Below are 10,444 nucleotides of genomic sequence, written 5' to 3'. Positions count from 1 at the left end.
GCTTTACATGTTTTGCAACACTTCGACTCTTTCTCGGCGCCACTGCCACTGTCTAATCCATAATAGGCTTAGACTATTAATTTGGTAATTTACAAGTAGTATTGCACATGTATATACCCATATTGGGGGTCAGGATAGCTCCCGGTATCACTGTACTGTTATGTCCTATACGTATTGCGAATTACACCAAATCTCAGTCTAAACCTAGTATAGATTAGGGTGCGGAAGTGGCGTTAAGGAAGAGTCGAAGAGTTGCAAAAATGTAAAGCCGCACCTGCAAGGCGCTGTACTCTGATGGTGCAAACTACTGTACCACGGTCACACTCTCCGCGTTTGAAGAAGAAGCTGGCCCCAAGTTGGCCTTTTCCCTTGAAGTACTGGGCTACTGTTTGAGAAATGGTTGATTTCCCAGTACCAGCCATCCCGTTCAGCCAGAATATACATTTCTATCGTGGATCCTCTGCCCACTCTTGGATCTGGTGAAGTAGGCCAATCCTGGTTTTTGGATAGCATCTGGCCCCATGTTCTGCGTCTGATACATCAAAACTAGAACCTTTTGCATATGGTAATTTTCTAAAGACCTTTTCATGTCTGCTGTTGTTACTGAGGTTCTAGACCACAACGCCTGTCTCCTAGACAACATCATGTATTTCTCTTATAGATTTCTCAACTTGGATATTTGTTAATAAGAGATTCCATAAGAGTATACTAAACCGATAGAGCGAAACAAGGAACATAGCTAACCCTTACATACTTTGCTTAATTGGATCCATTCTCTTGACTCCGAGCCCGGAAATAGCCAGAAGAAATTCTTTTGCATATGATGCTGCTGTGGCCGCGGTGTATGGCTGATCCCTCGGATGACCAGACAGGGGAATGAGTCCATGAGTCCTAAGTGAAAATAAGTTACTAGATTTTCTAATTTATAGGTGAGGTGTGATACTAACCAGCGGCCTCCATTTCAAAACATATAATGCCCTCTTCCCGTGCCCATTTATCTCTTAAAATAGCGTCCTTCATCACTTGATCCGCGGATCCAATAGTCCCATAATGTAATTGAGGAGAGTTGTTAGGTCGATCTTTCCTTTGTACAAGGTTACAGTTCTGGGGTCCGCAACAACTCTTGCACGACTTCTTTCCCTCATCATAAACAATGGTCGACTTAAAGAGATGGTCCTTCTTGGAGCCTGGATATTGGAAGTTTATAGCGTGGACTAGATACTCTGATACTGTTTCTGATAGTATCTCAGAGATTTTGTTGTGTCCATCCAATTTGTGCTATGCTTGAAGCTGAGCGACAGTGCTTAGAATAATGTTTGGGGGTTTATTTAACTTGCTGCCACTGCGGATGGATTCCTTTTCCTGCAATGACTTCCCAAAATCATACTGCACAACCGCATCTAATGATTTTAAGTGTAGGCTAATAACTACATTGCTGAGTCGTATGTTATGTATATCCTCTGGATTGTTTTTGGAATCTTTAGAATCCTCCTCTTCCTCTTCACCACCTGCATAATCATTATTTCTCTTTGCACCATAATAAGGTGCCCCGCCGCCAATCCCAACCATTAAGCCAAACCTAACAGCTGGAAAGCTGTGGATCATATCCTTGGCAATAGTAGCAGCAGATACCTTCCCTGTTATTGCTGCTGGCAAGCAAGCAATCACTACATTGTGATCACCGATCTGGCCAAGGACGTACGAATTCGCGTCGTGTGGATTGGTTGCAGGAAGACTTGGATGCCTTTCATCCAACATGGCCATGGCAGCCACCAACTCGGTCTCTGGTAGAGCACATATCCAGCCCACAGTATAATCACCATGAGCAAACCCTGCTAGAGGTTCGGTCGTGCTTCTCTTGAGTCGTTTGGGGGGGCGATTGGCGTTTGGTGGAAGGTCCATTGTAAATAACAGTGATTAAATATTCATAAATGGGTCAGAGTTACAAAAAGAGATGGGAGAAGCATCGTTCTGGAGCAGTCAGCTTCGGAGATGTATTGCTTGAGAGACCGTGGTGTGGATGCAGGGTTATCAGGGTCTGCAAGGCTAGCCAATTGTGTTCATGATGCACAGCCACAGTAAAAACTAGAAGGGATCGGAGCAGGAAATCGACACTTTCCTCCCCAGACATCGTTATCAGCGTTGGCCCCTTTCTTCTCTTTGCATGATTTCAGGCTCTTATTCTGTACATTACTTTCACGTTTGCTCGGATCTGCAGCCGTGACAGGCAGAATGGAGCGACTCCACAAGATCCATACGCCACGAATCGTCAGGCTTAAGATCGACCGGTGCCGTGTGGTCTTTAATCAGGACCGGTGTTTATCTCCAGGCGGGCGGAGTTTTCAGAGGATGACATGTGGATCTTAGTCAGGTAAAATATTACAAGATCACGTTATGATACCTTCACGTAATTTACGATACAATTCGGAATATTGCTATTCCGAATTAACATCTATAAGTGGCTTAGCGCCTGGTTAGTGTTAGGGTTACAGCATCAATCAAAGAGTAAAAGCGGTGACACCAGTTTCTGGAAACACTGTATCTGATGCTAGAGGTTTTCGGCGGTGTGTACATTGATTAGATCAACGGTATATTTGTACGAAAAGTTCGTGGTTATCAATTGGGCGAGAATGCCCTCAGACGGCGTCCCAGTGGGACGGGCCGCGACGCGAACTCCTGAACCGCCCGACCGGGACGAACACGAAAACTCACCACCGCGATTGAGACCGAAGCGCACCACTAAACCACCTAAGGACTATGCACAAGAGCAAGAGCAAGAGAAAGAAACCGAGCAGAGGAAGACACACTCCCAACAAAAGAGGAAAACTCAGAAGAGGCCAGCAACTCAATGTGACGCACCAACCGGAGATGAATCCGCAACTGAGAGCGAGGACCTAAGCGAGGACCTGGACACAGCCAAACTCGTAAAAGAGCTTATCAAACTCAGAAAAGAGATTAGACGACAAGATGAGATGCATAAGGAAGAGCTAAAGAAAGTTAAAGAAGAATTTAGTGCCGCCCTTGCAGAGGTTCGACAGGAGATGCAAACTCTGACACTGCTATCCCGCTCCGAGTCATGCTCACAAAACAGCTATGATGATATCCTCCATGAAATCCAATCCCTACGCACTTCAATTACCACCCTGGATTCTGCAAACCATTTATCCTATGCGGATGTGGCCCACACGCCTGCGACCAGTCAACCGAGCAATATACGGACTTTCTCACCATTTAACAGAACACCAATAACCTTTACCGATACTTTATATTGCACGATAGACACCTCAAAGATAGTAGATAACAAAAGCGATAGAACGTCCGCTGGCTCAATTAGGGCAGTAGTTGAGAAAGAGATCCGGACAATGGAAAACCATATGAACTGGAGATGCCGCGCTGTGATCATGGATCCAAAGAATGCCTACCAGATTAGAATTGCTTGCCGAGATGAAGCTGAACATCAACTAGTTAAAAAAGTTGCAGAAGCAAAGATTAGCGCAGGAGCCCGAGTGCTGCGTGACAAGCTTTACCCAATCAAAGTCGACAGTGTCAGGAAGGCAGCAGTCCTAGATGAGATTAGAGCTGGAGCCACAGCAGCCTTCAGCGAGGAGAATGACACCACAGTTGCTAAGATCGCATGGCTCAGCAGTAAGGAGAGTGCGAAGGCCTATAGCTCTATGGTAGTATACCTAACCAAAGGCACTGATGCACGGAGGCTTCTGGCTGACGGGTTCTTCCACGCTGGGAGAGAATCCAGCGTAACTAGCGTCTTTGAATATTGATTACGACCAGCATAATACTACAATTGCCAAGAGATTGGCCATAAGGCATTCCAATGCAAGAACGCCTAGAGGTGTGTGAAATGTGCTAAGGAAGGCCACCACTACAGTAATTACAATGAAACTGTCCTGAAGTGTGTTCCATGCGGAGGCCCATATAAATTGTATAGCAAAAACTGTCGGAAGCTCTATCCTGTACAACATGAATAGAATACTCTAAATAATCCAGCTGAATGTAAGGAAACAGGGCGCAGTACATAATAGTTTGATGAACGACAAAGAAATTCAGGATGCAGTGGTATTAGCGATTCAAGAACCCCAAGCGAGGATGGTTCAAGGCCGACTCTTAACTACCCCAATAGGACACTACAAATGGACGAAGATGGTACCTTCCACATGGAGAGAAGGCCGGTGGGCAATTTGAAGCATGCTCTGGGTTAATAAGGATGTAGAGGCGGAACAAGTGCTGATAGAATCTCCGGATCTGACAGCAGCTGTCATTCGGCTTCCCGAGCGTTTAATTTTTATGGCATTAGTCTACGTAGAGCATGGAGATGCCCAGGCTTTGCGCGACACGTGCAACCACCTACGCAAGGCAATCACAAAGGTAAGGCAAAACACAGGCACGGTGGTAAAGATAATGATTGTGGGAGACTTTAATTGACATGATCAACTGTGGGGAGGAGATGACGTGTCTTTAGATAGGGAGGGGGAAGCGGATCCAATCATTAATTTTATGAATAAATTCGCTCTCACCAGTCTACTGAAATGAGGCACAAAGACATAGCAGGGTGGAGGACAGGGCGGAGACTACGAGTCCACCATTGACCTTGTCCTCGCCTCCGAGAATCTGATAGATTCTATGGTCAAGTGTGCAATACACGGGACAGAGCACGGCTCGGATCACCGCGCAATTAAAACTGTGTTTGATGTCCCGAGACCAGATACAAACCATCGGGAGCGACTTCTACTGAAAAACGCACCATGGAAGGAAATCAACGCCAGAATCGCACAAAACCTAGATAGCACTCCAGCGGAAGGCACATTGCAACAGAGAACCGACAGACTAATGTCAGTGGTCTTGGAAGCGGTTCACACCTTGACTCCTAAGGCCAAGCCATCGCTATACGCAAAGCGATGGTGGACATCAGACTTGACACAGCTCCATTATATATACACATACTGGAGGAATCACACCCGCTTGGAGCGACAGGCAGGACGGGATGTTACACACCTGGAAGAGATGGCCAAAAGTGCGTCCAAGCAATATCACGATGCTATCCAACAACAAAAGAAAAAGCACTAGAAGGAATTCCTTGCAGACAATAATAATATATAGAAGGCCGCCAAGTACCTGAAGTCCAGAGAGGATATAGCGTTTAGGAAGGTACCACAGCTCAAGAGAATAGATGGAACCACCACTACCAACCATAAGGAACAAGCAGAAGAATTATTAGCTAAATTCTTTCCCCCGCTGCCAGATGATATTGATGATGAAGGATCTAGACCACAGAGAGCACCAATAGAGATGCCTGCTATCACCCTAGAGGAAGTAGAGTGACAGCTATTCGCAGTGAAATCATGAAAGGCACCAGGAGAAGATGGCCTGCTGGTAATAGTTTGGAAGATGACTTGGCCCGCGGTCAAACATAGGGTCCTTAATCTATTCTCCACGTCCCTGGAAGAGGGCACATTACCAAGTCAGTGGAGACATGCAAAGATCATACCACTCAAAAAGCCGAATAAGAAGGACTACACGATTGTAAAAGCCTAGAGACCGATCTCACTTCTAGCGACACTTGGCAAGGCACTCGAATCCGTGGTTGCAGAAAGGATCTCCCACGCAGTGGAGACATACGGCCTGCTCCCCACAAGCCACTTTGGGGCTCGAAAACAGCGATCAGCGGAACAGGCACTCCTGCTCCTGCAGGACCAAATCTACACAGCCTGGTGTGGCCGTCGAGTTATTAGCTTGATTAGCTTCAATGTCAAAGGAGCCTACAATGGGGTCTACAAAGAAAGACTACTCCAGAGGATGAAAGCGCGAGGCATACCAGAACAGCTGCTCCGGTGGATCGACGCGTTCTGTTCGGCACGAACGGCGACCATCCAGATTAATGGCCAGGAGTCCGAAGTTCACAGCCTCCCATAGGCGGGACTACCTTAAGGCTCTCCTCTATCCCCAATCTTATTTCTCTTCTTCAACGCAGACCTCGTACAATGACAGATCGACAGCCAGGGCGGAGCGATTGCTTTCATGGATGACTTTACCGCATGGGTGACCGGGCCTACTGCGCGGAGTAACCGGGAAGGGATTGAAGTGATCATCACTGACGCGCTCGACTGGGAAAGGAGGAGCAGAGCGACCTTTGAAGCTAATAAAACAGCTATTATACACTTCACCCCCAAAGCACACAAGTCGGAACAGGAGCCTTTCACCATCAAGGGACAAGCCGTCAAACCTAAAGACCATGTCAAGATTCTTAGTGTAATAATAGACACTAGACTTAAATATAAGGAACACATCGCAAGGGCCGCATCCAAGGGCCTAGAAGCAGCAATGGAGCTCAGACGGCTCAGGGGTTTATCCCCGTCAACAGCGCGACAACTATTCACATCAACTGTTACCACAGCCGTGGACTATGCCTCTAATGTCTGGATGCACGCGTTCAAGGATAAGGCCATTGGCCCAATCAACCGCATCCAAAAGGTGTCAGATAATCCGGCTTTCAAACGAGGCAGAAAGATCGACTGTTCAATCTTACAGGTCTAAAAGGCACCTTTAGGCATATATCTGGGCACCTAGATTTCAGCCCAATATTTACCCCTCCTGATAGCTCACAAATCACCCCGCCAAAAGGTGTCTATAAAGGACCCGGCTTTAAAAACTTGAAAGACAGACACAGAACTCAATACATACAATCTTGCTAGTCACTTCTTTTCTTTGATCCTAGTAAAACACTCTTCAGGATTGGCCTGGAATAAACCGACCAATCCGACAAAAGGTAGGAGTGTAAGCGATTGTGGGAACATTCCTCACCGTCGCAACCAGTGTGGCCGAGGCGGAGGCTCACATCGCCCCTACACAAAGCCAGTTTTGGAGACGGGCCATGAAGATATAGACGGACATCCACACCCTGCCAGAAACCAACCCCCTTCGCAGATGTACTAATCAGATCAGGAAATTTAGAAGATTTCACCGCTCACCGCTATATTAGGTGGCAGATGCGCTGAAGAATATTGAAATGGACACGCTGGAAACCATTAACCTATTTATACTAGCACCATAGGAGGAGCGCGTACAGATCAATATTAGTGAAACCCCAGAAACGCACACTATAGCGGGCAGATCAATGCAGATCGCGGTAAGCAGCTCGGCACGGAACGAGGTAATAGGATTTGGTGGAGCGATCCAGAGGAAACCACCCTAGTATAAAAAGCTGAAACTAAAGACCTTCTCCTTCACACTAGGCGTAAGACTAGAGCAGAACCCATACTCGGGGGAGCTAGCAGCAATGGTACACACATTGAGCACGCTACCAACATTAAAGCAGTACAGAATCACGCTCCTGACGAGCAATAAAGCCGCTGCACCTTACATTGAGGAACCCTCGACAACAGTCAGGTCAGGAACACGTCTGCCAAATATACAAGTTAATTAAAAGGCTACGAAGAAATGGAAACCAGATCACTATCCGCTGGGTCCCAACCAGTGAGGATGACAAGCTATTAAGCCTGGCTAAAGAGCAGGCCAGGATAGCAACCGGAGAGGACACTATCCCACAAGCACAGGTTCCCCAAATGAAATCAATGACTCTCAATATTGCACGATCCCAAAACGTTATCAGCAAAGGCTTACCTGGGCAAACATATTAAAAGAGTAGACGCGGCGCTCCTGGGCAAACATATCCGACAGCTGTATAATCGATTATCATAGAAAGAAGCAAGTGTGCTGGCTCAACTCCAGACTGGCATGGCAAGATTAAATAGATATCTTTATTAAATTAACGTAGTGCAGACTGATCAGTGTGCATGTGGACAAGTAAGAGAAACTGTCGAGCACTTCCTCTTTCAATGTCAAAAGTGGACAGCATACTAGACAGAAATGCTGTAATGTACTAACATCTACTAAGGCAACATATCCTTCTTTCTGGGAGGAAAATCACCTTCAGATAATTAGAACTGGATCCTAAACTTTAAAGTAGTACAGGCCACAATATGGTTTGCAATCGCTATAGGCCGACTTAACACCACTTAACTATGTAGACGAACACAAACCAATCACCCTTCCCAATCTCACTCACATCAACCACCTCGTGACAGACACGGTAGACGCGCTTCAACTGCCGAAGATAGGATGTTGAACACTTGAAGAAGCGCCTTCAAGCCAGCTACTAACAAAATTACTAACCCACGAGCATCCGCTACGATACTGACAGATGAGACGGCATATATTAAAAGTGATTATGTATGGGCTCCAAGGAGATACGACATATATATTAGGACATGTATTAGTAGATTAGTGATAGTTGTCCTTTCGGCTTGGCCGCCGGGCGTTAATATATTGTGTGTGTGTATCTGATGCTACTCTAATATCTTCAGATTTCGAATCCATCACGAAAAAAGAGCAGCCTGTTAGCGTTCGATCCCTTAGTGCACAAGGTCATTATGAGTACAAATCCTAGTCAACATGAACTCATGGCAATTGCCAAGTTGGCGTCCAATTCTACGTGCTCCCCGTACTCTCCGCATTCTCGGAATCCAGCTTATGATCTGACTTATAAGCCTCAATACACCGGGGTCCCATATCATCAACCCCTATCAATTTTTCCTTCAACTAAATATTACTCTGAACACAGTAACGACTTCCCGTTTGCTATGGAAGCAGCGAATCTAGAGAATGAGAGCGAAAACGCATATGAAGTTGTGCCAAATATCAATAATGAGAGAACACATGCCTCGTCCCCTGCACCGGGTACCATAGAAGGAAGTGCTCGAGCCAAAGTTATTTCGAATGGAAATAACGGACACAGAACCATATATACGTGTCAATATGAGGATCTAGAGAAAAGTGACTCAGGACCCTGTCTCAAAACTCCCAATACTGAACCAGTAGACACTCGCAAAGTCGTGTCCCATATCTTTGGGAGGAACAAGAAAGTTACCCGATGTATCCCCGGTGAATTGTGGACCTGGTACTGTCGCAAACACTACCAGCGCAGCAAATATAACTGTCGCAGCCAGTGGCCTCAAAAGCAAATTGACCTTGTGCGATTGGCACTAGACAATTTTGAGCAATGGGGGAAGATTGAGTGTTGGAATATTGTACTTCGTAAGCGCGAACAGGATCGCCAGAAATGCTCCCGCCGAAGTGATAATGCGATGCAGAGCACATCAATTTCCAATCCAGTCAGTCCGGGCATGCCGCATTTTGTTTATTACTATCTTGACCAAGACGTATCCTTTAATTCTGTACGAAAACTCGTCGACGAAATTGAGCGCTATATTCAGGGCGAAAACAAAGTCGCCGAGGGGCTTGCTAGAGAGGGAGTACAGGATGTATATGGCCGCGCTCCACAGTTCAAGAAGTTTCCGGATATTGAGTTCTTGCCGATCTTCACGCTCGAGTATCAACGTCTTTTGGACAGGAATCATGAAAAATGTAAACGCAGATCTAACCTTCGAGCACAAAACTTTGGCCTTGAGCTATCATCCTTCAAGAAACTCTCGGATGCTCTATAATACTGCAAACAATATCAATTGAGATGCTAGCTGTGAGCAATACCCAGCTATTCCTGCGTTTCCAAATTAACAGCGGCAGTGCCTTTCTTTTTCTCAGCTCCTCTCTTCATCACGTGCTCCAGTTCATGTTGTGAATAATAATAGCCTCACGACCTTTTGCAGCAGCGCAGGGGCAGTACTGCTGGTCTAATAGTCTTCCATTCTCAATCTTTCATGTGTGATTTCGGGAGTTCAGATAATAGAGTCAATACGGTACCTTTTGTATGCTCACCATTCTTACCCAACCTTGTTTTGCCAATTCGTGCTGTTTCCCTCGCTCTAGATACACATATTCCATTTCTTCTATATTGAGTCTTTGTTCGAAATAATAGAGTCGTAAAATAGCTCATTATGGCCCATTAACAGTTAGAATATCGCGAAATTTATTCAGATGATCTGGATATTCAGAAGAGGCAGTCAGTCAGAAGCTCTAATTTATAGCCCCAAGATTTACTACTCATGATACAGTAGATCACATTTCATGTCCGTGCCGAGATCGGTACGAATCAGTTCACCAAAAATGCTATATAAACCCAGCTTTGAAACCTGACGTGTTGGACAAACACAGAGAACTTAATACATACAGTACAATTTTGCTAGCCACTTCTTCTTTTCCCATCCTTGTAAACTACCATTCAGGATTGGCCTGGAGTAAACCCTACGATCTGTCAGATAACCTGGATGCCCGAAAGCAGTAAAACGAGGTGATCAATCAGGATCCCTATCTTATAGCCCCCAAATCTATCCTTCATGATTACTCGCAATTCATCCCGCCAAAATGTCTATAAAAACTGAGCTTTGGAACATGGTGTATTAGACGAAGAGAGGGAGTACGATTGTAGTTGGCCAAATACATGCCCTGAGGTGACGGCCGACCTTCCTATCTT

The 10,444-nt window shown here is 45.8% G+C and overlaps 6 protein-coding genes across 6 annotated transcripts, besides 1 other annotated feature; 5 read left to right on the top strand and 1 right to left on the bottom strand.

Moving 5' to 3' along the window:
* Nucleotides 1–746: 746 nt before the first annotated feature.
* Nucleotides 747–1,902, bottom strand: TSTA_109990 (uncharacterized protein; the record flags this gene model as incomplete). Its single annotated transcript, XM_002488530.1, has 2 exons — nt 747–891; nt 1,334–1,902. 2 exons carry the CDS (start codon nt 1,900–1,902, stop codon nt 747–749), a joined length of 714 nt encoding a protein of 237 aa, XP_002488575.1.
* A 728-nt stretch (nt 1,903–2,630) lies between these two features.
* TSTA_109980 (uncharacterized protein) lies at nt 2,631–3,779 on the top strand (the record flags this gene model as incomplete). The annotated part of the gene is made up of 2 exons (XM_002488529.1): nt 2,631–3,198; nt 3,280–3,779. The coding sequence occupies 2 exons, from the start codon at nt 2,631–2,633 to the stop codon at nt 3,777–3,779; spliced, it is 1,068 nt and encodes a 355-aa protein (XP_002488574.1).
* A 289-nt stretch (nt 3,780–4,068) lies between these two features.
* Nucleotides 4,069–6,489: a mobile genetic element.
* On the top strand, nt 4,204–5,082 carry TSTA_109970 (uncharacterized protein; the record flags this gene model as incomplete). Its single annotated transcript, XM_002488528.1, has 2 exons — nt 4,204–4,383; nt 4,567–5,082. 2 exons carry the CDS (start codon nt 4,204–4,206, stop codon nt 5,080–5,082), a joined length of 696 nt encoding a protein of 231 aa, XP_002488573.1.
* Nucleotides 5,144–5,538, top strand: TSTA_109960 (uncharacterized protein; the record flags this gene model as incomplete). The annotated part of the gene is made up of 2 exons (XM_002488527.1): nt 5,144–5,328; nt 5,365–5,538. Coding segments are annotated over 2 exons (359 nt in total), but the record flags the coding sequence as incomplete, so codon positions are not given.
* On the top strand, nt 6,034–7,359 carry TSTA_109950 (uncharacterized protein; the record flags this gene model as incomplete). Its single annotated transcript, XM_002488526.1, has 3 exons — nt 6,034–6,488; nt 7,119–7,141; nt 7,265–7,359. The coding sequence occupies 3 exons, from the start codon at nt 6,034–6,036 to the stop codon at nt 7,357–7,359; spliced, it is 573 nt and encodes a 190-aa protein (XP_002488571.1).
* A 1,085-nt stretch (nt 7,360–8,444) lies between these two features.
* On the top strand, nt 8,445–9,518 carry TSTA_109940 (uncharacterized protein; the record flags this gene model as incomplete). Its single annotated transcript, XM_002488525.1, has 2 exons — nt 8,445–8,506; nt 8,636–9,518. The coding sequence occupies 2 exons, from the start codon at nt 8,445–8,447 to the stop codon at nt 9,516–9,518; spliced, it is 945 nt and encodes a 314-aa protein (XP_002488570.1).
* Between the last annotated feature and the right edge of the window lie 926 nt (nt 9,519–10,444).

Source organism: Talaromyces stipitatus, genomic scaffold (assembly GCF_000003125.1).
Source record: "Talaromyces stipitatus ATCC 10500 scf_1105507295491 genomic scaffold, whole genome shotgun sequence".
Taxonomy (NCBI): domain Eukaryota; kingdom Fungi; phylum Ascomycota; class Eurotiomycetes; order Eurotiales; family Trichocomaceae; genus Talaromyces; species Talaromyces stipitatus.
This window is presented reverse-complemented; position numbering and strand designations above follow the sequence as displayed.